The sequence below is a fragment of the Malania oleifera genome, chromosome 13 (assembly GCF_029873635.1).
Source record: "Malania oleifera isolate guangnan ecotype guangnan chromosome 13, ASM2987363v1, whole genome shotgun sequence".
Lineage (NCBI taxonomy): Eukaryota > Viridiplantae > Streptophyta > Magnoliopsida > Santalales > Ximeniaceae > Malania > Malania oleifera.
The window spans coordinates 14,396,575-14,424,228 of record NC_080429.1 but is presented as its reverse complement, the minus strand read 5'-3'; the positions used below and the strand labels follow the sequence as shown (position 1 = coordinate 14,424,228).

Genomic DNA, 27,654 nt, shown 5'->3' with positions numbered 1-27,654 from the left:
TATTAGCTACTAATATACATAGATTTTTTTTGTCAAAAATTATTAAGTTTTGCTCACTTTGCACTACCTTAACACGTAAATTAAACATTATTTCAATATTTTATGGATCAAAAGAATAACTCACAAACATGTGATGAAAGAGTATCATGATTTAAAATTGGTTTGTTTTTATTTCTATTTTTTATTTATTTTTTCTTTACTAATAAATTAAATAGGTAAAGTGGCTTTATTTTATTTTATTTATTTTTTCTCTAATGAAAACCTCACGCACGGGTCCGGCGTTCGAATCCCCTAAGGTTCGTTTTGCATATTTTTGGGTGGTCATTTATTTGTGCCCATCCTGGCTAGGGCTTCTCAGCGTCGTCTTCGCGCAGCAGCACCCAGAGTCCCATTTCGGCCGGAGCCACCATCTGAAGCTGCTACTGCCGGTTACTTCCGGCGCCGATCTTCCGGGTTGTTGTCTCAAGACTCATCCATCTTCATCCAGTTAATAGACAACAGGTGAGTTTCGCTCCACACTGATTTTTGTTTTTTGGAATTAGATCTACATCGATGATAAATATACTTGATCGAAACTGGTTATTGTTTTTTGGGATCACATCCTTGAATAACAAATATTTAATGCAAAATGCCCAACGTTCGAACCGTTGAAGTAATCCCCCATGACTGGGGAGCTGCAGCTCCCAAGGAACCCAACACCTAGCTTTGTAGTCAAGGGCAGGGTCCTTGTTGACATGGCCCAAATTCACTTGTGGCACTGTTGGGAGAACAAGCTGATGGATAGAATACTATATGCATTAGATGGACTCCATTAGACGGTTAGGTGCTTTTTTTTCCCGACACAAATGATAAGTAGGGATGGCTATGCATGGAGGGGCAGAGCCATTTTCCCGCTTCATGCTAGACCATATTGTATAATAGCAGATTCAATAAAATACCCATCATATGTTATGTATTCTGAAAATTTTGCCATATATTTTCCCCATTATTTTTGGATTTTAACATTATTCCCTCATTATTAAAGTTCACGTAGCAGTATTGAGTTTTCTTTCCTTGTTATTTATGCTATACTTTTCTTGTTTGAATTTACAATGGATTCACATGACTCTTAAAAGTGAAAAACAGTTGCAAAATTTCTGTCCAGCCATTATTTATTTATTTATTTTAAATTTTACATCAATGCTTTTGAATAATTGGGGTCTGTCAATCCAGCACAATGCATTTGGATGTATAATGGAAGTTGCATGATAATGTTTTTTTGGTTATTTTTAATGAACTTGAAATTATTTTGGATATTATTTTTGGAATTTTATGTCATCTTTTATGTATTTGTCATTTTTTCTGGTAATAGTGGCATCCATCTCAATAATTTTCATTAAAGTAAAAAAGAATATTCTTAAAGGAGAATAGAGCATCCTCCTATGGAAAAATAAAATAAAAATGAAAAAATTACGACCATAATAAGACAGCCTTCGACCACTTAATTTCCAAAACAGATAACCCTTAAAAATTGCCTCCTGCAAAGCAGCAGAGAGAAGCCAAATATTGAATCCTTACCCACAGACAGCCTTTGGCTGCTGAATATCCAAAACAGATACTCCTTAAAAGTAGCCTGCTGCAAAGTACCAGAGAGAAGCAAAATATTGAATCCTTTCCCACAGCGAAGGACAAGTGGTATTCTGTCTCCCCCCCCCCCCCTTCCCTAAAAAAAATTTGATGTTCCTTTACAATCATATGCCCTATAAAATTTCAAAGATCCAAAAAGTTCATAAGACCGAACCATCTGCACTCTTCCAAAGCTGATAAATGAAATATTCAATAAATCTTCCACTGATCCTGGACACACCCGATTCTCCCCAAACGAAGCAAGCTGACTATTTCAAATCCTCCAAGATTAAGAGCGATGCAAAAAAATGAGATGCAGATTCTGAGAGAAACACAACAGAGAAGCATTTGGAGATAATGTCTTCAAAGTTCTCCTACTCTGCAAGAGATTGTTGGTGTTAACTCTATTAAGAACAACCAACCAAACAAAAGCCTTTATCTTAGAGAAGACTTTAGCTTTCTAGATGGTAGGATGAAAGGGAAAGAAGTTATAAGCTCTAATCAAATGCTGAAAAAAAGAAAAAGATTTAGAATAATAGTCTCCTCAAGAATCCAAAAGCTAAACCTGTCCATATCTCCCAATCAAAAGATAACTTCTCTTGAATAATTACAACAAAAGAGAGAGTTTCCTCGCCTCCCTCTCATTTAGAGGTGTATGAAAATGAAAATCCCAAGATCTAGGTGACCCATTTGAAGTAAGAGAGGGAGCAGTGAGACATTACATGCTAAGGCGAGACAATATGCTCCAAGAGAAGAGATGGGAGTGAAACATTCCCCACCCAAGAATCCTCTAAAAAATGAATCCAAAACCCATTGCCCACAACTTAATTGATATAAGGAGAAAACAAAGAATAGATCTGGGCAGTACACTTCCAATGGCTCCCACCACAGCATCCATTACCCAAGGTAGCTTCCCAGCCTTTAGCCTGCAAACCAAATTTATTTTTTTAAACTTTATGCCAAGGGGGGTTCTCCACTGAGGGAAACCTTCACAGCCATTTGCCCAATAAAGTCGTGTTTTTACATACGAAATTACCAAGACACAAACTCCCTCCTCCTTGCTTTTACACACAGTCTCCCATCTAACCAAATGATCCCTCTTTTCCCCTACACCCAACCAAGGCAAGATCTCATTACTTTCTCTATTTTACTAGCAACCATGGTTATTAAAATCGCGATTTGGATACTAGGATCTTATGATTCTATGATCCAGATTCACCCAAACGATCCAAGTTGCAGCAAAAATCAGAATCAAGTAGAATCGTGGTAGAATCATAGAATCGGAATCATAGAATCGTACAGATCCTACTTTGTTACCTGGATTGGGATTTTTTTCCCCTTTTTGGGCTTCAATAATGTGGTCCAATACATGTTTTTATTTGCCCAAAGGCCCCAAAAGGTTTATGTTTGGTCCAATGGCCCCCAGCCTCCCATCAATGAACAGATTCAGCAGAATCTGCATCTGACTTCCCTAGAGTTCGACACCTCAATTCTTTATTCATTGAAATTCGGCAGCCCAGCACCCGAATTTCTCTCCTGTTTGACAACCAGAGAGCCCTCCATCTGGTGACTAGTGTTTAATCAGCAGCAGCTAGTAGTCTTGCTGTTTGATCAACAATTCTTTGGTGTTCAACAACCAGAGTTCTTGGGGTTCAACAGGAACTCAGTCCTCATTCCCCTTCCTTCTTTGGTGATCAACATGAAGACGTCAGTCCTCTTCAACACAGAGTTCTTGTTAGATCAACAGCAGCCAAGAAAAGAGCCAATCCAGCAGGCCCAGCAGAGCTACAGAGGTATGCTTTGAAACAGATTTGCTTTTTGAAAAGACTCAATATTGAGCACTGTTTCTCTCCTTCTCCTTTTCTTTCTCTGCTTTTTTTTTTTTTTCTTTTTATTGTTTGAATTTTCATTGTACTTTTTACTTCTTAAACTTTTAAGTTACAAACCAAGTTTTTAGTTTTGAGACTCGTCATAAAGTTCCACGTATAATTTTTTAATATTTATTTTACATTAAAAGCAGAATCTTACGGTTCTCGATCTGATTCTACGATTCAATCCTGCAGACCCCTCCAATGATCCCACTTAGAATCCCGATTTTAATAACCTTGCTAGCAACCCCCGCTGTAATTCTAAAAATTGACAAGTAATACAAAGGGATAGTAGAAAGGCAAGTTTGAATGAATACAACCACCTATAGAAAACAAAGCACCCTTCCACCCATCTAAATGCTTAGATACCATTTTTACAACTGGATCCCAAAACCCAACTTACATAGGATTTTCCTCCAAAGGAACTCATGAATAAGTTAAGGGCCCCTCTAAACTATCACACCCAGCTAAGGAGGCTAACTCCAAAGATCATGTTATTATTATATAATGATGCTTTCTCAGGTTTTACTATAAGGCATTATTAGAATTTCAAGAAATTGAGTAAATTTAAACAAATAGAGAGACATGTTTTCTCTATTTTGTTTTCAGTTTCAGCGATAGAATGTTGAGAGTTTCTAGTTTTTAATTTTTGTTTTTGGTTTTTGTTTCCTTATTTTTTTTTATGTTAATATTAACTTGATTATGATGATAAGCTACCAGTTTGTTTTTAGAAAATCTATAAATTATATTAGAAGTAGCGGAGTATATTTTTAATAAAAAAAAAAAAAAATTGTTCACTTGCAATCATGTGCAATGCTTGTGACATATTTACTAATATATATATACGCGCGCGCGCGCGCATGCGCATATACATATATATGTTTATATATTAAACTTGATTGATGCTATCTCCTTTTGATCCATCTTGTTCAGAAAGCAAGCATGAGGCCAATTCTGATGAAAGGCCATGAGAGGCCTCTAACCTTCTTGAAGTACAACAGAGATGGCGACCTCCTTTTCTCTTGTGCCAAGGACCACACCCCAACTGTTTGGTTTGCTGATAATGGCGAGCGTTTGGGCACTTATCGGGGCCATAATGGTGCTGTATGGTGTTGCGATGTCTCAAGCAAGTTCCTCTCCCTCTCTCTCTCTCTCTCTCTCTCTCTATTGATATATAAATAAATATATATATATATATATATATATATATATATATATTGCAGACACTGCTCATCCTTCCTCTCTTGAATTTTTCTCTTTGATAGTCTTTTAGTTGCAATATTATACCGACTCATAAAGAAAGGCCGTGGACTTTTTCCAGGGGATTCAATGCGCCTCATTACTGGAAGTGCAGATCAGACTGCAAAGCTATGGAACGTTCAGAATGGGGCTCAGCTGTATTCATTCAATTTTGACTCACCTGCTAGGGCTGTGGACTTGGCAGTTGGGGACAAGCTTGCTGTGATCACTACTGATCCCTTCATGGAGTTGTCTTCAGCAATTCATGTGAAACGCATTGCTCATGACCCCAGTGAACGTAAAAAACCCACAAAATCCATTTTTTAATTTTAATTTTAATTTATTTACGTTGAATTTGCCATAAATTGCATTGCCTAATTATTTTTTGCTTTTAGGAAGTATTGGATTCTGCAGTTTGATTTATAAAGATTAAGGAACTTGTTTCCATCCTGCAAGTACTGCTATATAGTCCTGAATGTTTGTATGAGCCTAAAGTTGATAAAGACATGGTCTTCTTTTTCTGAGTGAAGTTTAGCTGTGCTCATTCATCTAATCCGTTCTACAATAATATTTTGACTGCCCAGAGGATTATATTCACGAGCTTGCAGACATCTTCTTGTGGATTAGAGATTCATCAATTATGACCACTTCAATCCTGATATCACTAGTTTCAGTAGTATTGATTCATATCAGTGTATTAGTGAATCAAGGTTCAAGGGGTTATTAGTTGTGGCTTGTGATAGATTTGAGGCTTATTGACACAAATACTTAAGTACTTTTCCTAATAAGTACTTATCTTTTAAGACGTTCCAAATGGGGGCTTGGTCATTCAGGCATCAATTCTGAAAAGTTATCTGCATTTTGTTTTAACTGTTTTGGTATGCAAGTAATGATCTTTGATGCAGCTCTAAAGACATGATTCAGGTAATAAAGAATTGTAAACATAAGTTCTTTAAATCTAGTATATGATTGAGAATTGGTGGTTATATTGGCTAATTAGTTGAAGGAGTTTTCTGAACTCCCTGTGGTGGACATACATACATATGTAGGGATGTCGGATTAGATTTTAGATGAGTTGTACTTCTGAGTCCTTGATGCCATTATCATACTTGATATCCATGGATTTATTGTACTTGTTTGACATTGCTGATTAATGGTAAATTGTTATTAATCATTCTATTCTTTTGAATCCATTACTTTATTCAGTCTGTTTTATCCACATGTTTTGAGATATACTATGGTGACCAAACCTGTGATAACTAATTAATGCTTATGCCTCCCTTTGTAGATTAGGCTGCATTTTTATTTAAAAATTATCATAATTCCATGTTTAAAATTCACCAATGACATTGTTTTGCAGAGAAGGGTGAATCTGTGCTTATAATCAAGGGCCCTCAAGGAAGAATAAATAGAGCTGTTTGGGGACCTTTGAACAGAACTATTATTAGTGCTGGTGAAGATGCTATAATTCGCATTTGGGATTCTGAGGTAAACAGATGCAATGTGTGTGTAGTTTCTTTTGGTTTTAGATGACATAGTTAAGTGGTGTCAAGGTCTTAATAATTTTGGATCTTCAAGAATTTGGAATTTTAGAATTTGCTATAGTAAGTACTGAGATTTTTTCACATAACTTTGAGAAATGTTAATAGAGTTAATATTGCAGGTCAAAACATTAAATATATTATATAAAATATGTACATGGCACAAGTATGTGATATATAAGGTGCAATAGCTATATATCCTTCAAGAAAATCATAAAACAATCAATTATTAAAAGATTTAATTCAAAAACCAAATATTGTTTTATATTCAAATTCAATCTGTAACATTAGCGATGCTCCTCTTGCCGGACCTATGCATCAAGGATTAAACAGCCTCTTTCCACTTAGGGATAAGGCTGTGCATAAACCTATTTTTGGAGAGAGCCTCATGCATTATGCAGCCCTTTTATTAAAGAGCAATCCATTTTTTCAGAAAAAGTCTAAATAAGAAGTTGCTCTAGTCCATAAGTTCAATATTCCATAAATTCCAAGAGCCTTAAGCTGTTGTTTGTACCCTTAGATAGTGATAAATTGGTTGGATATTAAACTATTTATAGTTAAAGCCACATTAATGAACTAGCAAAAATCCTAGAGAAAAGCCTTGCTAATTTATTTTAACAAAATAAGAATTATGAATAGCAGTTTATAAATTTCTAATGTGTGTGCATGTCATTAGTAATTTGGTTAATGAAATAAAAAATATGAAATACTGATGAACTAGTAACTTTAGTTACTGATTTTGCAAAACCTTATGATTCAATGTTATATATTTTAGTGCAAAAAGTGCAAATCATTTTGTGAAACAAATTGTCATCATGTGGAAGTAAGACAAAGAATTTCTAGAAAGAATTAAGTTCAACCGAAATTAGATAAAATTACATCAATAATTTAATGGTTATCTAGAAAAGTCCATTTGGTATAAAATTGCACTGATAGTTTAAGGATTGGATCTAGAAAAGTCCATTTAGTATTTTGGTTAAAAAAGAAAATGAAAGTAACAATTTTATAAATGCTAAATAAAGAAGGTATATCTTGACTAAATATATAGACTAGGTGGCATGCTCTAAAATTAATGTCTTTCAAATAACAATCACCCAACTTCTGAAAGATAAATTTTAGGAAAAAACTCATAGATTTTGAAGTGCCCTCAGGATGACTGTAGTGAAATTTATTTGCAACCAGAACTCACTAATTTGCATAATAATAATGATAAATATTTTTAGTTAACGAGTCACAGTTCATATAAATGTTTGACTATTGATACTTATAGGAATTGTGCACTAAACTATTAAATTTTCCAGTGTCTCTCTTGTATCACTTCAGAACGTAAACTGAATATTATTTCAATATTCTGTAAATCAAAAAATTGATTCATGCTATACAAAGAGTTCATATGGTTCCTATGATAGAAATTTTATTCAGAACATTAAATTTCATATTGCCTATACAAAAGGGTAAAAATTAATTCTCATATATGGGAAATTTCACATGCAGCCGCATGTTTCTTTTATAGTTAATAAGTTAAATAACTACAAAATCTCAAAAATAAAAAAAATACAAATATGTTCATTTCCAGAGCTTGTTGAAACTTGAAACCACCTTAGGCACGTCTTTCACATAACTATTATTTATACTCGTAGATATTTTGATTATAATGAATCTCCCTCTATTTATAATACAAATTAAAAACATTCTAATACAATAATACCTTACTAACTCTCACTAGCTAACATACTAACACACTTAATAGTAATGATACTAAAAGACATAAATAACCTCTAACACTCCTCCTCAAGATGGAGCATAAATGTCATATGCTCCTAGCTTGTTACAAATAAATTTAACATGGGCACTGCCCAATGCTTTGGTAAACAAATCAGCAAGCTGCATATTAGACTTCACATAAGCGGTAATACTGAGCTTCTGTACAAGTTTCTCCTGAACAAAGTGACAACCAAATTCAATGTCCTTTGTCCGCTCATGAAGGACTAGGTTGGAGGCAATATGAATAGCAGCTTGATTGTCACACATCAACTTCATAGGATGAGAATGCGAAATGGCCAATTCTTCCAACATGTTCTTTAACTAGACAAGTTCACTAGTAGTGTGAAACATAACTCTATATTTTGATTCAACACTTGACCTGGCCACCACAATTTGTTTTGTACTCATCCTAGAAACCAAATTATCACCAACCAAGATATAGTATCCGGTTGTGGATCTCTGGTTGGAAGGCGAGCGAGCACAATCTGCATCTATATATCCATGGATATAAGTGCGACTTTGTGGTGACTTTGATCATGATATAAAAGACCTCTCTGGGGTGCACCTTTGAGATATCTCAAGATGCAAATTATTGCATCACAATGACTTTTCCTTGGAGAATATAGAAATTGACTCACAACACTTGTTGCAAAAGATATATTCGGTCGGGGGACTGTGAGATAATTCAACTTTCCAACAAGTCTCTGGTTTTGTCCAAGATTAGGTAGAAAACCACCCATATTCGACATTAACTTGCTTTTAGGATCCATGAGTGTATTAACTGGTTTAGATCTCAACAATCAAGTTTAATCCAATAGATCAAGAACATACTTCCTCTGTGACAAAATAGTTCCCTATGAGATCTAGATACTTCTATATTCAAGAAGTATTTCAATGATCCCAAATCTTTGGTTTGAAACTTAGTCTGTAGAAAAAGTTTGAATACCTTTATCATCCTCACTTGTAATAACAACATCATCTATATAAACAAGAAGGATCCTACTCAATGAAGTATGACGATAGAACACGGAATGATCTACTGTACATCGTCGAAGACCAAGCTCAAGTACTACAACACTGAAAGGACCAAATCATGCTTTGAGAGACTATTTTAAACCATATAGAGCCTTCTTGAGCCAACACACTAAGCTTGACTCCCCTTGAGCAACAAATTTAGGTGGTTGCTCCACATAAACTTCCTCCTCAAGGTCACCATGCAAGAAGACATTCTTCACATCTAATTGATGCAGAGGCCGGTGACAACTAGTAGCCAAGGAGATGAATAGACATATAGACGTAAGTTTGGAAACTAGAGAAAAAGTATCAAAAGAATTTAGACCATACACCTGAGTATATCCCTTAGCAACAAGACAAGCCTTTAGACGAGCCATAGAACCATCAGGGTTGACTTTCACAGTGTAAACTCAGCGACAACCAACTACAACCTTGTCAGGAGGAAGAGGTACCAAGCCTCAAGTGCCATTGTCATGCAAAGCATTCATCTCTTCAATCATAGCATTCCTTCACCCAGAATGGGCTAAGGCTGCTGAAACAGATTTAGGAAGGGTAGTAGATGATAGAGTAGTAACAAAACAATAATAGGAGGGTGATAAAGAGTCATAACAAACATAGTTGGACATGGGATGCTGAGTACATGTGCTTTTACCTTTTCGAATAGCAATAGGAGGATCAACATCATGGGGAATATGATCATTAGGAGAGGAAACTAATGGCATGGTAGTAGAATCTAGAGGGGACTCTCTTCCTTGGAGCCGCCGTCGTGAATACAACTGCAAATTAGGATGATCAAGACGATGAGAAGGACTCGAACTACATGGAGACTCAAATGGTTGGTTGGGCAAGGATAGCAAAGTAGAATATGGAAGATTAGGCGAAGGAAGGGACTCATTGAGCTCAGAAGCACTTAGGGATTGGGTGTAGTAAGGTGTAGACTCAAAGAAGGTAACATTAGTAAAAACAAAGAAGTGATGCAACATGGGACTATAACAACGATATCCCTTTTGAGTATATGAGTAGCCCAGAAAAACACATTTTATAGCATGGGATCTAACTTATCCACCACAGGAGTTAGTTAATGAACAAAGGACACACACCCAAATATATGAGAAGGGAGAGAGTAAAGGTGAATTAGAAAAATAATGGAGTAGGGAATTTTACCACTAAGAAAAGAGGGTGGCATACAGTTGATCAGATAACAAGCAGTAAATACAACATCATTTCAAAATACTTTAGGTACATGCATTTGATAAAGTAAGGTGCGAGTGATTTCAAGAATATGTCTATTTTTCCTTTCTGCAACCCCATTTTTGTTAAGAAGTGTGGGTACATGATGATTGATGTATAATACCAAATTGAGTTATATAAGTAGTGAATTGTGCACTGAAATACTCTTTAGCATTATCACTTTGAAGTATTCGAATGAGTAAACCAAATTGAATCTTTATTTTAGAACAAAAGGCACAAAATGCATGAAATAACTCGAAATGATCTTTTATTAAATAACCAATTCATTCATGAATAATCATCCACAAAGGTTACAAAGTACTGGAAACCCAACTTGTACACAACTTTACTAGGACTCCAAACATCAGAATGGACTAACATAAAAGAGTTTGCAAATTGTTTATTGATTCAGGAAGCGAAAGGGGCATGATGATGCTTTCCCAATTGACAAGACTCACAATCAAGATTAGACACAAAACTCAAACTAGGAACAAGACATTTTAACTTTTGTAATGAAGGATGACCAAGGCGACAATGAATTTGGAAAGGTTTGGTAGTAGCATTGCAAGAAGTAGAAGAAGATAATGCTCAAGTGATAGAGTTCGCCAGCTTCACGCCTTCCGCCAATCATTTTCCTCGTCTTCAAATCCTGAATAACCACAAAATCAGGGAAGAATGTCGCTGAACAATTCATGGATTTAGTCTTGCTAGCGGACATAAGATTGAAAGGAAATTTGGGAGTATACAAAACCGAAGAAAGAGAACTAGAAGAAGTGGGATTTACAGTCTCAATTCCCTTGACTGAAGTGGTGGATCCATCAGCAAGAGTAACACAAGGTAAATTTGCATAGTATTGAAGAGTGGAGAAGAAGCTAGGTATACCTATGATATGATCAATGGCAGCGGAGTCTGTGACCCAAGGACTAAGACGAGAAGTGTTGGATGACATGCATGTAGTAGGATTGCCTGTTTGGGCAAAGAGATGCAATGGGAAGAGAAGCTTGTTGTGACGCTTGATACTGTTGGAACTTGGAATACTCTTACTATGACAAGGATATAGTATGTTGCCCCCCACCCGGCCCCAAAGGTGAGGAGTAGGTGGTGACTGCATTGGCTGTCCCCAAAGGTGTGAAGTCAGTGGTGGCTGCATTGGCCACACGTGAAAGGTCTACTGTGGAGATTCGTACATTGCTCAATAGTATGATTAATCCGTCCATAATGAGTGCACTTGCGAGGAGTACGTATACCTCATCAGTCTCTACCACCACTACCACTCGAACCACCTTGATAACTTTTGTGGTTGTTTGGTAGAGAACTAGAATCATCCTGTGTAGCAAAGGTTGTCCTCTTAGAGCCAGATGCAAGAGAAGGAGAATGCTTGCTAAAGGAAGCATGAAGGACATGAGAGTAAACATCGACAAATGATGACGACACTACTAAGTATCTGGGACAGGATTGGGTCTTAAGCTCGCTAGAACACAAAGGACTGTCATCTGCTCCCTCTGCTTTTGCATCTCACAAACGTCGACAGTTATAGGTTGCACAACGTTAAGCTCCTTATGAATACGCTTCATCTCTCCAAAATAATCTGCCGTGCTCCTATCTCCTTGTTGTAACTGAAAGAACTCTTGGGGTAAATCATACATACGTGTGATGTCACTAGAGCATAGGAGCTTGGCATAATCCCAAATATCCTTGCACATATCTAGATGCGTGCTCCATCGAATTCCATAAGAGGGACACAATCAAGGCATCTTCTTGAACCTACACTTCTTTTCTCTTCTCATCAGAAGGATTGGATTGGAGTAAGTGGTCATATTTTCCTAATCTTGCTAAATAAACCCAAACAGCTTTAGACCATTAGACCATCGAACATAGTTATTTCCATCCAAATTTTGAGTTGTTATCTGTGGCAGCAATGTAGGAAACACATTTGTGGGATTCATAGATTCCATCCCAACACTCTCAGACCAGCAACCACACCAATGTCAAACAGGAAGAACAATCAAAACTAATCGAGACAATCACAAACTATGTGAAGCATGGGCACAACCACGAACGAGGTGAATGTCTCACTGATGGATATAGCACTGCCACAGCCTCCCAATTGGAAATACGAACACCGCTACTACTATAATAAACTCTCAAAGAAACCTTCACAAACCCCGAGTAGAGATTAACTGAGTACCGTGAGTGCATGGTTGAAAAAGGTTGGATTGGAGCAAGTGGTCAAATTTTCCTAATCCTGCTAAATAAACCTGAACAGCTTTAGACCATTAGACCATTGAACATAGTTCTTTCAATCCAACTTTTGAGTTGTTATCTGTGGCAGCAATGTAGGAAACAAATTTGTGGGATTCATAGATTCCATTCCAACACTTACAAGCCAGCAATCACACCAATGTCAAACAAGAAGAACAATCAAAACTAATCGGGACAATTCCAAACTATGTGAAGCACCGACACAACCACGGATGAGGTGAACGTCTCACCAATGGATATAGCACTGCCACAGCCTCACAACTGGACATATGAACACTGCCACTACTCTAAGAAACTTGCAAAGAAGCCTTCACAAACCCCGAACATAGATTAACTGAGTATCGTGAGTGCATGGTTGAAAAAGGTTGATTTTTTAGCACAAAACAGGCCCAACAGCTTGATATATTGTCTAGAGAAGGAATCAGAACATGGAAGAGGAAAAAAGAAAATGAAAAAGAAAAAGGTGGCGGGAAACTCACTCATGCGTCGGTGTGTGAGGTTGGCACTGTCAGCATTTGACCGGAGCGTGGCGGCGCATGGGAGCTCCTCCAGTGATGGGGTTTTGTGGGGTTAGGCTTCGGAGGGTTCGTTGTTTGGCTATATGGTTGGTTTTGTGAATAATGAGGGGTGGAGGTGGATTTGAGAAGGACAACTGTGGGAATGACTTATCTGGCGATGGCTGAGAAGAATAAAGCTTAGGTTGGATCACGCTTTGATACCATGTTGAGATTTTGATTAAGATGAATGACCTAACTTGAAGATAGATCTTTCCCTCTATTTGTAATACATATTAAATACATTCTAATGAAATTAATACCCTTACTAACTCTCACTAATTAACATACTAACACACTTAATAAAATTAATGCTAAAAGACATAAATAACATCTAACAATTTTTAATGTTAGCACTTCTTGATAGTCCTTGGATATTCCTTAAACATTTTAAAACATGATTTAGGAATTTAATTATGGCACTGTTATATGAATTATTTTATTCAAAATGACAATAATAAGTACATTAAAGCTTTACAACTTTGGGCTTTTCAAAAACCTACAATAAACTAATTAACATTACCAATGGAAGAATTTATATGTGAAGTATTTTTACTAATAAAAAAGGAAGAAGAAGAAGATGCATATGTATGTATTAGATTTTTCTTTTTTTGATATTGTATAATTTTAATTTGTGTGTGCTATGACATTTATTTGTGGGGCCCCTTTGCAATGCCAAATGTCTATGTTTATTAGCTCCAGATAAAATATTGTTTTTATAAATAACTTGTAGCATCCATATCTATAACTTCGTGCTTAATTATGACAATGTATTATCAATGTGTTTTAAAAAATTGAAATTGTAATAGAGATTATCTAAATTTAGTGCTTAAGATTATTCACATAGACATTGCTAATGCTATAAAATGAATACTCCAAATAAAATATTATTGGTTAAATTATGTGTTCAAATTGAATATTTATAATTTTTAAATGAAGTAGAAAATTCTGAAATAACTTACAATATCAGTGGCATTTATTTATTTATATTTTTTGGGGCAGTTAATGATGAAGTTGCAAAATTTTCAAAATTCTTAATGCCTACTTAGTTATAGAAAACATTTTTTCCCCTTTCCCAATTTCCAAACAATTGCAAAAATGCCACCTTTTTTTCCAAGTAATTAAAGTCTATATGAATAACTTGGAAACTATCAAAAAGGTGTTTTCCAAGTTTCTTTTTGAAAACTGAAGTGAAATATGAAAACTGTTTTTCATAATTAAAAAGCCCCTCAAAATTTTATTGGAGTTTTTGAAATCCCAGCTAAATTTATTGGAGTTCTTGAAATTTGGCTGTTTATTTGGAAATTGAAGACCGTCAATTGTGTTATAGATCCTTTTCACCATTGCAAGATGACTTTTTCGTGCCTTCTTTGAGGTGGACTTTTCTATGTCATTGATTTTCATTTTTATAGGAAAATAGGTATAGTAAGAAATAAGAATGTACAAATAGGATAAGACATCTTCCAAGGGCATAAAAGAAACAGAAGAAGCTAATACAAGAAGATAACCAGGACTAAATTAATAGAAAACCCATGATCTTGAACCAAGTAACCCTAATAACAGCAAAAATTGTACAATGCCGCAAGGTCCTGACTCGTGACGTTTTTATGCTTTCCAAAACCTCTAAAATCAGCCATCAAGAAAGCCTCCAAAGAATAAGGGCACACCGGAGATCAAGCTACAGTGCAAGGCAAGAATAAATGAGTGTGATCCTTATTACTGCCATAATACATATATGGGGATAAAGCCTTGTATGGTTGCCTGGATTGAAGTAATGCATCCCCTTGGAGAAAAGAACCCATTTTTCCATATGTCAAGATGTTTGGATATTTTAGCGATTGCCAGATCCCAAAACCTAGCCAGAGGTTTTTGTGTTCCCACCTGGGGGGACTCCTAGGTATGGAAAAAGTCTCCGCAAACTCATGCACGCAACAAGTGCAGACAATCTAGAAGTCACTTCAAGCTTCAAACTGATAGCAGCATGCTCACACTTATGAAATTGATTTTAAACCCTAAAACTAACTCAAAAGACCTGCAAATGAGTTGAGAATATTATGGAAAGAGCTCCTATCATCCAACGAAAAAAGGATCATATCATCCGCAAACTGCAGAGGAGACATGATCCTCACATTAGTTTACAACTAAACTGAAAATATGAAGTAACCTTAGAGCCATCCCAAACAAGAAAGGACGGGATAAGAGCATCAGGATGCAATGAGAGCCAAAAAAATGGAAGGAAATGCAAGAGAAAAGAAAACATTCTCAATCCAAATATCCTTGCAGAACCGAACCCTACACCCATATCCCATTATGTTTGATGAAAGGAAGAGAAAAGAAGTTACCTGCGCGATGAATTTCCAATGGTTTACATGTGAAACTCTATCTATAGTATTGGCATCCTGCCCATTGTGACTTTGAACATTATTAACAAACATCGTTTGCTAAAGATTAGAAGGCCCTGCAAGATCCTTAACCCAGACGTGTGGGTGATGTGCCATGAGTTCAATGAAATGAATACTTGCCTCTTCCTCCATTGCAAGATGGCAACCCATCTTTGGAATGGTCTCTTCTCTTGTTTCAGCAAAGCTTGGGTGCAGCCTTCGGAAAGAGTAGGAAGGGAAAATTTTTATGGTGCAATGTGGTTTTTGCTATTTTGCGGACCTTATGGATTGAGAGGGATGTGAGAACTTTCAAGGATTGCGCAACTTTGCCCTGTTCACTGTGGGAAGATCCTCTTGGCATCTTTCTGGGCTCATTTCTTTGGTCTTTTCTGGGGTGTACCACTGCCTGATGTTGTGAGGGATTGGAAGGCAGCAGTATTGTTTTCTGTTTCTTTTGTTTTGTCCCTTGGAGGATTGGACATCTTGTTTTCCTTCTTTTGTATTCTTTTAGGTGATTCCACCCATTTTCCTGCAAACCAAATTTACTTGTAATATCCCTATGCCAAATTAATTTCCAAAGGAAGCTGTTGATCAATTTGCCCATCAAAGCTATGTTTTTAGATACCTAATTGCCGAGACCCTGGCCTCCCACCTTAGGCCTTCTAACTAATCCTCACCTCACTAGATGATCCCTCTTTTCATCCACCTCTGACCAAAGAAAGTCCCTCATAATCTTTTCAAGTGCAGAAGTCACTCCCATGGAAATCTTAGACAAAGAAAGAAAAAACAAAGAGGTTGGAGGAAGACACTCCTGGGTGGAAGTAATGGGTCTACTTTGGTGAAAGAGCGTATCCTTCCATCTGTCAAGATGTTGCTATTGTGGTGGTTTCCATGATCCCACCTAGAGGGACTCCTAGGTATGACAAAGGCCACTGCAATTTTATGAATGCAACAAGCGCAACCAATCTAGAAGTCACTTCAGGCCTCAAATTTATAGCAGCATGGCCACACACACTGAAATTAATCTTAAGCCCTGAAACTGGCTCATGACCTGCTATCATCCCACTAGAAGAGAATCTTTTTACCACTGAACTGCAGATGAGACATAATCATGCCATCTCTGCCCACATGTGTCATTGTTGAGATGTTTATGCAGGCTTGTTTACCAATTTTCATTGTTTTTTAATTGGTAATCTCTCCGCTGTTCATTACTGGAACATTATTGACAGTCCTGAAATTTAAGTTGTGTTGAACATCGCTCTTGAACATGCAGACTGGAAAACTGCTTAAAGAGGCAGACAAAGAAACTGGCCATAAGAAAACAATTACATCGCTTTCAAAATCTGCAGATGGTTCACATTTCCTCACCGGTTCCCTGGATAAATCTGCAAAGGTAACAATTGCCATAGCTTTTGTAGTTTTGAAATCTTTATAATTTCATTTTCTCCTGCTCTTATTATTTCCTTTACATGAATCTTTCAGCTTTGGGACATCAGATCGTTGACATTGATCAAGACATATGTGACTGAACGCCCAGTGAATGCTGTTGCTATGTCTCCACTTCTTGATCATGTATGTGTTGGATAATTTGTTTGTATTTCGTTATAATAATGTATTTGTGTTGCAGTCTTTCTTGCTTCTCCCATTGGTGCTGCAAGTGATGATGTTCATGTGAGGAATGCTCGTTATGAAATGATTGAATTTTGTATGAAATATGAGTCTATTTCATGCATTGATTCCTCTGTGTTACTACCATCCCAGGGGACATAGGGTCATGTTACCACTGCAGATTGTTGGGAATTTTGGATAAACTAATTAATCAATTTTAGATTGTACCAGATTCTGAATTTTAAGTTCATTTTGAACAGTACTCATTTTGGTTCATATATGTGTTTTGTGTTTATATTATTATTATTATTATTATTATTATTATTACATTTACATAATTTTGTCTGTTGCTTTAAGTTTCCACATCACTGTTGACATTTCCACTTTTCACAACCTTGAAATTGAAAAAAAAACTTTTTCCATTGAAATTTCTACAAATCATTAAAAAAATTGATTTTGGATCAAAATTATAGAAAGTTTGAAGTTTCAAAAAATCTAACATTGAAACCTGATGTGGTGCTTTTTACGAAACACTAATGGAAATACTTATTTTCCTTTAAATGGAATTTTAGTATTTGAACTTTGAACAAAGCATTGGGAAAATCTTCAATATATATAGTAAGCAATCCCAAGCAAACAATGGCTTTATTTTAAGTTTTATGTTCAAATGTGCTTATTCATTTTGCACTTCACATCGAGTTGTGATTCACCTCTTATTTAATAATATGTGCATATTAGAATTTTGTTATAAATTGGTTCTTGGCATGAAGCCAGTTGATTATTAGATACTCTTTCTATTAACCAATCTTCTTTTATAAGAAAACAAGATGGGAATGATAGATGTAAGCTTCGTAAATTTATATATTATTGAACTAATATGGTAACATCTTTTATGTCTTAATGGGTTGTATTTGAATATGAATGTAGTATTTGGTTTTGTGAATTGCTTTTAAATTGATTGAGGATCTTTGATATCATTCTACACTTATTGCACCTTTTCCGTCACATTATGCATTTTTTTACAATGTTTTGATCCTAAAATATTCTCTATTATGTTTATTAACAGTCTGAAGTTTCAAAAAGTTTTGGCCCACATTTTACTACTGGTTTTGTTATTTTAAAAAAAACTAAAAATAAAAATTTTAAAAATTTGTATAATAATTTCTTAATATTTGGAGGCTTGAAGTTTTAGTGTAAATCAAAACTTAAAACCTTGTGTTTGGCTCGACCTATGATTCTGTTGTGTTTTATAGGTGGTGCTTGGAGGTGGTCAGGATGCATCAGCTGTCACGACAACTGACCATCGTGCTGGAAAATTTGAGGCCAAATTCTTTGACAAGGTATAACATATTTCTAGATTAGGCCAAGTTTCACAAATGTATGAACTCTATTTAATTTTGCTCCCCTTGTGCTTCATTAGATCCTTCAAGAAGAAATTGGAGGTGTGAAAGGACACTTTGGACCCATAAATGCTCTAGCATTCAACCCTGATGGAAAAAGGTATAAGTTTCTTGTCTTTGCATCTTATTGTAAACTAAAAACTTCTTGGGTGGAGCAGTGCTCTCCGTTCCTAATTCTTTTTGTATTGTTCTTTCATGTCGAGTCACTCCTCTTCCTCTCTCTCTCTCTCTCTCTCTCTCTCTCTCTCTCTCTCACACACACACACACACACACACCCCTGTTCATACTGTTTGTTATCTCTCCTATGGAATTTATGTCCGTTGAATGGCATGGCTGAGGGTAATCTCTAGAAATCAGATTTGAAGGTAAGACTTGTGATCTTTGGTTGGAGAAGGTAGGAGGATGGTGTTCTGTTTATTAGAGAAGAATCTGGTTTGCGAACATTAGAGTAGTGTTTTGTTGAGGGTGGCACAATGAATCTACAATTGCTTTCTCTGAGTTTGGTTGGTTGATTCATCCTGTTTGTAGGAGTTTTTGGAGGTTCAATTATTGGGTGGCTGTTAGATCTACTTGAAGGGACACATTATTTGATGTTGGGTTGTGTTTGAATGGGAAAGGATCTTTGATTTATGTTCTTGTTGTAGGAAGGGAGATCACTGGGGTTGTTTCCTTGGGGTGTTCTTGAATTAGCTGTCAGTATGATGGAGCTGTAGTAGTTCCACTTTCTGAATGTGAGGTGATTTGAGAGTTGGAAATAAAGAATGGAACAATGTAGTGACTGATCTCTAAGTTTGGTTTGTGTTGCATTCCGGATGTGCAAAGTGGTGGGGGCCTGGAAATGGTGCAGTGGATGTGAGGTGTCTGTAGTTTACTGCAGGAGGAAGGAGAGGATGGAGGGGGATTTTGGGGGTGGAGCCTGAAGTACACTCAGCTATGCTTTGGAGTGGACCTGGGTTGATCAGTATTGCTGCCAAAGATTGCCAAATTAAATTGGTGCAGCCATAGCTGTTAGGAAGTGGATTGAGAAGGAAAACAACAATGTTGGTAGGAGGCTTAGGTGCCTTTTGGTGTTTGCAGGAATATTTTTGTTTATTTTGTGCTACAAGATTCCAGGGAATGCAATCAGGATGACTGTGTTTGGTTCAGCATGGGTATTCTAGCACACCATTTCAATTGCCATCATACCTTGAACAACAATTCTATTTTTCCTGCAAAAGCTAAGAATGTACCAAATTTTATCCATATCCTAAAAATCTCAACCATCATAAATATTGAAAAAAAAAATCCAACTCAATTATGATTTCATTTTTATTGATTTCTATATGCAAGTATTATGATAATTTATTGTGATAGTTATAATCATATCATGCAATGATATTAAATTACATTATTATGGGGCTTTAATATCGTACTGACCAAAATAGTTAGGTCACTTTAGTTTCAAAATTAGGATGCTGATGGAGGAATGGGATTTCCATGAAACATGCCTGTGGGAGAGCATGGCATAGGATTTCCATGTTTTGTGGGAATCCTTCTCTCTCAGGGAATGTGAGATTACCTTCATGTCACTTTTCTACCCCCGAGAAATGTAGGAATGGGCTGCCATGGCTATCAGATTCCCAGCAACGCTGAAAGATCCTACTAACCAAACACCTCAGGAACTTTAGAGACCTGGCACAGACAAAACCACATATGACATGTTAAGGACGACACCATGTCATGATTCACCTGTACAGCATACAGCGAGGCATGCTGGTGGCTGTGGGGAATTTCAACAAGCAAGAGCATCTGAACTTTGGCAACAACGAATACATTTATCTTTTTTGGTACAGGTGGCATCTTCACGGAAAGAGGAAAACTGAGATGATTTGAGGGAAATTCAGGAAAAAGTGAGGGTATTTGTCAAAGAAGATTGATATACAGCAGGTAAGAGTTTCTGGGTTTCCCATGCTTTGTGGCAGGGTGATGGAGGGACAAAATCTAAGGCTGTAATTTTAAGAAGCGTGCTCTGATGCAGGTGATTCCATCAAGTAATCAGAAGCACAAAATTCTTGGGAAAAGAACAGGGATTTGGAGTGACGTATATGAAGTTTATCAAAAGCACTGGTGACAGGAGGTTTTCACTGGTGGGGAGGGAGTATAATTTAGTGATTGGGTCTAGCAATTGTGAGGGCAGTGATGTGGCTTTGAACACAAAATGGGGAGATGAGTCTAGAGTAAATTTGGTAGTTATATGGATGTGATTATGATTTATTATTGGATGAAATTTTAGCACCATTTTAGTTATAACTTGAATGATTTTTTGCATGCTAGAGATCCCTGTTATTTTACCTGTTATGGGATCGTTATGCTTTTGCTACACAAGTTGGAGTCCATCCAAAAATTATTTATACAGCAATTTTCTGTCTATGATCAACCTCTGTTGACATTTTTCCCATTGTTTCACTCACACACAAGTTAGTTTTGTGACTGAAATGTAAAACGTTTGTCTATTCCTGTTGGGGTCAGCATAGGACCATGTCCTTTTATATATTCTACTCAAACCGGGTTACCAACTCAAAAATGCTTGTCATGGATCATCAAATCCTTGTATATTACCTTGACCCAAGTTTCTCTAGAGCAATCTCCCCCTCCATGACAAAAGATCGTCTCTAACCTCGATCAAATCACTCTTATAACTGTGCCCTATCTGATTATATTTCAAATGTCCAACAAATCTTAATATTTTTACTTCATTAGTGTTCATTTTTACTGATCTTTTAATTCAATCATCGATCTTAGCATTCTTATTTCAGTCGTAATAATCTTGCATGCGTTAGTTTTAGTCTTTCAACATTCCTATCTGCATGAAAAAGCTGCTGATAACTGTCCTGTGCAAATTTAGGGGTATTTTACCATTGAGAACACCTAATGCGATTCTCTATCTTGACAAACTTTCTTTAATATCTGGCTTGCCATTTTCTTCAGTTCCCCTGCTTCATGAATAAATGATCCAAGGGAATGAAATCTACTATTTTATCATCTCTTTGAAGTTTGAACTTGTTTATTACTCCAGGAATTACAGAAATTGTGTCATGTATTTATGTTCAGTTCTACATATCTTGAAATCTTCTGATTCAGGATTTTTACTTTTTCCATGTCTACTTTCTTTGAACTCCAAAATAGTTGCACTTTTTTTTGGGGAAATTTGTTTGAACTCAAATTTTCACTGACATAGCATTTTCAATCGTTTTTCCTTTTCTAGCTTCTCAAGCGGAGGTGAAGATGGTTATGTAAGATTACATCACTTCGATCCAGATTATTTCAATATCAAAATTTAGCTCCGACACAAATGTGGGAACCGTTTTCCATTCAAGTAAATTATAATGTAAGAATATTGTAATAGTGTAGGCTTGGTATTTTTTTGGATGCAACGAAGTTTTGCAGGGTTAGAGATTTTATTATCAGCTCTATAACACCAAGAAAGGGGAGCCTCCCGGAGTGAAAATTAGCATGGGTTGTGCCTGCTTGGAATGGCATTTATATATATAAATGTTTACTTCAATTTTCTTGCTGATATGACTAATTTTTCCGAGAAAATACTGAGTTCCTCTCCCCTCCCCTCCCCCTTCCCCCGAGTGAAAGCAAGCATGAGCTGAGCTCGATTGGAATGGCTTTATACATGATTTCTACAACTTTCTTGCTGGTATGATTGATTTTGCCGAGAAAATGGCTTAATGAAATAGCCTCTAGTTTGTCACAGTGGCAGCCTCACCTCTTACCCCCTTTTCCTAGAGTTTGCCATGATTTTATTTTGCATGCGTCTCTCTATATGAGAAAATCTCAACAAAAGAATTAATTCCTTATATTTCATTTTCTCCTTTTATTAATTGAACATCTCCTTTATATTTATAAATATTACTTTCTTCCTAATGGTAAATTATTGTAAGTTGGGGAAATTTGGCTGAGAGTAACACTGAATCCTATGTTTGGAGACTTTAAAATTGTATTATATTTGGATAAGATTAATACAAAATTTGTATTTAAATTTGTTCAAATCCATTTAAATTTAAATTTATGGTTTGGAGTTTATGTTTCAAATGCAGTTTGAATGCTTTTAATTAAAATGCAAGTTTTATATAGACATATTTTAGGATCTTAAAAAGTATAGATGACAAAAATAGAATTACATGTAATTATGAAATAGTTGTAAGATACTTGAGGGCTTGTTTAATTATGAAAAATATATTTTTTTATTTTCTTAAAAATACAAAAAATGCATAACCTTATTAATTTTTTTTTCAACAATTATATGAAAATGTAAAAAGAAAAAAACATAGAAAGATGTTTATAAATTTTTTGAGTAAATGTCAAAAATAAAAAAATAAATTTTTTTTACACAATTAATAGCCTCTAATGGTTTTTAATTAACTTTCTAATTAATCAAAATTTAAACAAAGATATTTCAACAAAAAAGTACCACTAGAGTGGAAAATTCCTTCCACACGTGTATTGATTAGTGTCATGATTTCACATCGAATGTGTCCTTGGGAGATTTTGGACTTATAAGGAGGGCTTGAGTTTTAACTAAGTGTAATGTCTTTTATAGGATAAACTCGTGAGGCCAGTGGGCCAAAGCAGACAATACCTCACCGAAGTTGGGTCCAAGACCGTTGCATTTGGTATCAGAGCCACCCTAGGGGTACTATCAAGTGAGTGGATCTGCCTTGGGGGTACTATCATGAGTGCTATAAAAACGTCATAGAAAAGGGTCCAGAATAGCGAGGGGTAATAATAAAATAAAAAATTCAATGGAGCTGCCACTAACCTATCTTTTTTCCTAGGTGTGATTAGTTCATCTAATAACTACCAGTTAATTGGTTTTTAGACTAATCTTAAACCAAAGAACCAGTAGTCTTCACCTACTTTTAATAAAGTTGAGATCGAGAGTACAATTATTTGAGTGGAAGGTATTAGCCCCCTATGCACTCATTCTATGAATGGTACCTAACTATAAATTATCCCAAGTTAAATTAAATAGTCCTTAATTAACTCCTAAACATACTAATAAACATTAAATATTGGAAAGAAAATGTAAAATTCAGTGCGATTTAAGAACGTCTAATAAGATCTCCAAAGGAGGTGATCTTATTAGATAAACCCTCCTCAGAACTAATGTGGGTGAGATCTGAAATATCTCTTTATCATTTGTTTTATCATCGAAACTCACATATGCACACTCACACAAAATATGATATATACAAGTATTAAGCAGGTAAAATGATCATGTAAATGCATCAAATTCAAGCAAAAAGGATCTTTAAAACATTTTCAGACTTTAAAAATTTTTTCAAGATTTTTTCAAGATTTTTCTACAATTTTTCGGGATTTTAAAAGAGTTTTCTCTTTTTTATTTATTTTTTATATTTTATTTTTTACAACTTTTTTGGGTTCTCAAGTCAAAAACGACTCAAGGAATTATTTATTTATATTTTCTGATTTTTTTATTTCTAAAATTTTCTTGATTTTTACTATTTTCCCTAATTTTTTTGAATTAAAAAAATTAATAAAAATAAATAAAAAAACGGATGGTCTAGGAAGGTTAGATTGGTTTAATCGATTTGAACTTGGTCAACCTGAGTTGACCCATTTCGGGAAAAGGGCAGAGGGGCTATGAGGTGTCAGCCTCCGGTGGCAATACATGGTGGTATGGGATATATATTTTTTATTTTTTAAGAATTTGGAGGTGGAAGTTACTCGTTACATGAAAAAAACTGATGAGCGTACATAACTTGACATTGATCGCAGACATGACAATAATCTGATCGTCCGGAGAAAACGCACATTGGATTCGAATGTCTGAATCTAGGTTCACATTATGGGTATTTAGATTTTTTAGGTCTATCTTCTTGGATTCAGATCAAACACTCGGGTCTGTTTGGGGGATTTCAGAGGAATTCTTGAGTTTTAAATGCTCATTTTCGAGACATTGTTTGGAAAATTTGGTTTTGAGTAAATTTGAAAAAAATTAAACTCTCTGAATAATCATTTTTACTTCACAATTCCATAAACTTACCCACTCTCTTAGGAGCCATTTGATATCATTATCAAATTAAAAATTAGAGAAATGAAAACCAAAAACGAAAATCAAAATGCAAAAATAAAAACTAAAAACTAGGAATCAACTATGTGTTTGGTTAGTATTTATAAAACTAATACAAATTAAAAAATGCTCATTTTCATCTTTAAATCAAATAATATTATAAAATATGATTAAGATAATAAAATTACAAATAATATACATTAAAAAAATTACCATAATAAAAATAAAATTTATTATAATTATTTTACTTAATTGTTCTACTTTCAAATTTTACTTTACAATAAAAAATTTTATTGGACAAGACAATTGAAAAATAGTGAAAGTATTTTGTAATTGACTTTATTATTATTTTTTAAAATTTATGTATATTTTTCTTTAAATTAGATTTAAATTCTTATGATCATTTAATTTTGATTTTAATTTAAAAGTGTAGAAAATAAATAATTTAATCCAAAAAAACTATTTCTGGATATTAAAATTTTTGGTAAGAGGTTGTCAAAACAATTGAAAATCATAAACAAACACGTTTTATAATTTGTTTCTTTTCTGTGGAGAAGCAAAAATAAAAAACAGAAAATAGAAATAATACCAAACAAATCCTTACCTCTATTCATTGTCAATTGAATTTTCAAAACAAGCCATGTGTTTAAATGAATCCACGTCATCGCCACTGGTGCCAGTCTTTGCTCCTCTAGCAGCTTTATCACTTCCCACCATCTCTCGACCTCTCCAGTCAGTTTAAATGTAGCATATAACACCTTCTGCAAGGATCAGGTTGGTACTTCCCGTGAAAGTAGGAGGCTTTAGGCAAGTGAACTTCTCAATAGAATCTCCTATCTCAGTAGTGGGACGATCTTGCCCCCGAGAGCTCCGCATATGCTTGGCCATAAACTGCTTGGCAAAATCCCGAAGCATCATTGTAGAATCGCTGCCACCCTCATGGGCAGCTCCCTCACTGCCACTACCTCTAGCGAAAGTGTTACTGTCCCTGGGATCCATCTTGTAGACATAACCAAAACGAATTTAGAATCGTAATATCCTACCACGTCTGGTGCAATTATAACACTAAAATATTCACTTTAAATAAACTCCAATACCGACTTAAATCTTCTCCCCTGATTATGACATACTTTACCAATTTCATATTCCCGTTCTAGTTTTCAAGTTCCTGCCCTTCCGCTTGGAAACAAAACCGTCGATGGATTGACGTGGTTTTCTGAACCTGTTGACTGATCTAGAAAAGTACAGAAGTCCGTCAAGGAATTTCTGTCTCCAGGCTTATGAAGCAAAACTCAAAATTCCTATTCTACCCATTGCTATCCTTGTCCTATTTAAACTTATACTCTGGTAAGATCATCTGATCTAGTCTGCAGAACTTAGCAACTTATGCTCTAATACCATTTGTAGTGCCCCGACGCACCACGTGGGCCCGAAGTGCTAGTAAAACATATATATATTGATACTACCTGTAGAATATATAAATGCAATCTGCCCTAACCAGGGAATCCTGAGTGCACCTGCCATTACTGTAATTAAACCATCCAGTGGGAGATTTGTAAAACATCCAAACATTTTACCAGAGTTCTACCTGTTCCCAAATATATACACTCTACTATTTGTCTACATATTACAATCCCAAAATAACAGAATAAGATATCTGGTATCTCACCAATTCTGATAATACCTCCTAGAAGTCTAATCCCAGCCCCGAGGTAAGCTAGGTATGGTTCTGTCATGCCCCGAACCCGCAGATAGGTCCCAAGTGTGAAAATAGTAACCTAACCTATCTCTGTATCAATTAAAACATACATGATACAATACAATAAGAGGGTCCGACCCTGTGGGGTACTAAGATGCCCTATACACAAACACATAAACATCCATACTCATCAACGTACGCAGCGGGAAATGTTTCATCTATCCATATAACAAACCATACCAGAATCTATACAACACTAGGATATGCAATCCCATACAACACTAAGATACACAATCCCATAATTACAATACATACTTCGGGTGTCTACAAAAACCATCACGACAACCCCGTTACAAAACTCGTACCTACTCAAGCACTATATGTAGCTAAATGACACCCCAGCTTCTGGATGCTAGGATGCTAGTTTCGGCTACCCAAAGTACCTGAAAAAATTTGTACGTACATTCGGGGCGAGACACCTCTCAATAAGGAAAAAAACAGGTTATATCAGTGTGTGGCATACCGGTGTTATTTTACGTAAAACATAAGACCATACAATACGATACAGTTCGAAAACATTTCCATACAGTTCCAATATTTTCACAAATCCATTCTAGTACATATGATACCCAAACATTCGATCAGTGTTGTCACACTAATACACAACTACTCTATGAAACCCAAAACTTCACAGCGATTACGTTGCCAATATGGTGTAACTCACACCCCTCGGTGACCAGCTAGAACACACAAGTGATATTTCACACCCTCGGATATAGAGCCGGACACTCTCGCCCACAGTTTTGACACCGGTACATGACACAGCGTACGGTAATTAGCCACCACATAGCTATTTTAGCGTACGGTATTTAGCCGCCACTAGCCGATTTCACAAAACCTAGAATCATTTTGGAGCTCACACTCCTATACATATGCTGCCACTAGCTGTTTTACAAATACCTGAAACAATTACATACAACCATACATTCCACTCTTATTTGGTTTACGAAAAATTATATCATTTTCCAATTCAAGTATACAGTTTTATACAAATATGGATAACAGTCATCTCAATAATACAATTTAAACAAAACAAACAGTTTTCCAGACAAAGCAGAGATGATACCCAAAATCTCCAAATTTTTTCAAAAACTGTAACCCGAAAATCCCATATTTTACCCGATAGATTTTCCCAAATAAGTAATCAAAACATACATACGATCGTAGCCTACAAGCTTACCTATCCCGATTTCGAAAATAAACTGATATAAACAAAATTCCCTTACTTTAACCCAAATTCCAACTACGAACTCTACGGTCCCCAAAACTACGAATCGAGACTCCAAAACCGATAAACCACAGTACAATACAAGCTTACAACTCATACTACTATACATATTTCGAAT

The 27,654-nt window shown here is 35.7% G+C and overlaps 1 protein-coding gene and 1 long non-coding RNA gene across 2 annotated transcripts; both read left to right on the top strand.

Moving 5' to 3' along the window:
- The first annotated feature begins 284 nt into the window (after positions 1-284).
- LOC131145986 (eukaryotic translation initiation factor 3 subunit I-like) lies at positions 285-22,023 on the top strand. Its single transcript, XM_058095189.1, has 9 exons — positions 285-501; positions 4,407-4,599; positions 4,795-5,010; positions 6,073-6,200; positions 16,732-16,851; positions 16,941-17,030; positions 18,320-18,406; positions 18,487-18,566; positions 21,712-22,023. The coding sequence occupies exons 2-9, from the start codon at positions 4,416-4,418 to the stop codon at positions 21,785-21,787; spliced, it is 981 nt and encodes a 326-aa protein (XP_057951172.1). The 5' UTR covers positions 285-501; positions 4,407-4,415; the 3' UTR covers positions 21,788-22,023.
- On the top strand, positions 18,617-20,876 carry LOC131145987 (uncharacterized). Its single transcript, XR_009134204.1, has 2 exons — positions 18,617-20,393; positions 20,485-20,876. It is a non-coding gene; the product is annotated as an uncharacterized LOC131145987 (long non-coding RNA).
- Positions 22,024-27,654: the final 5,631 nt, after the last annotated feature.

Bases quoted from the DNA above. Each gene is read 5' to 3' on its own strand.
- LOC131145986 (XM_058095189.1), top strand. From the start codon at position 4,416: ATGAGGCCAATTCTGATGAAAGGCCATGAGAGGCCTCTAACCTTCTTG. The intron at 5,011-6,072 runs GTAAAAAACCCA...ATTGTTTTGCAG, and splicing joins TGCTCATGACCCCAGTGAAC to AGAAGGGTGAATCTGTGCTT. The intron at 17,031-18,319 runs GTATGTGTTGGA...TGTGTTTTATAG, and splicing joins TGTCTCCACTTCTTGATCAT to GTGGTGCTTGGAGGTGGTCA.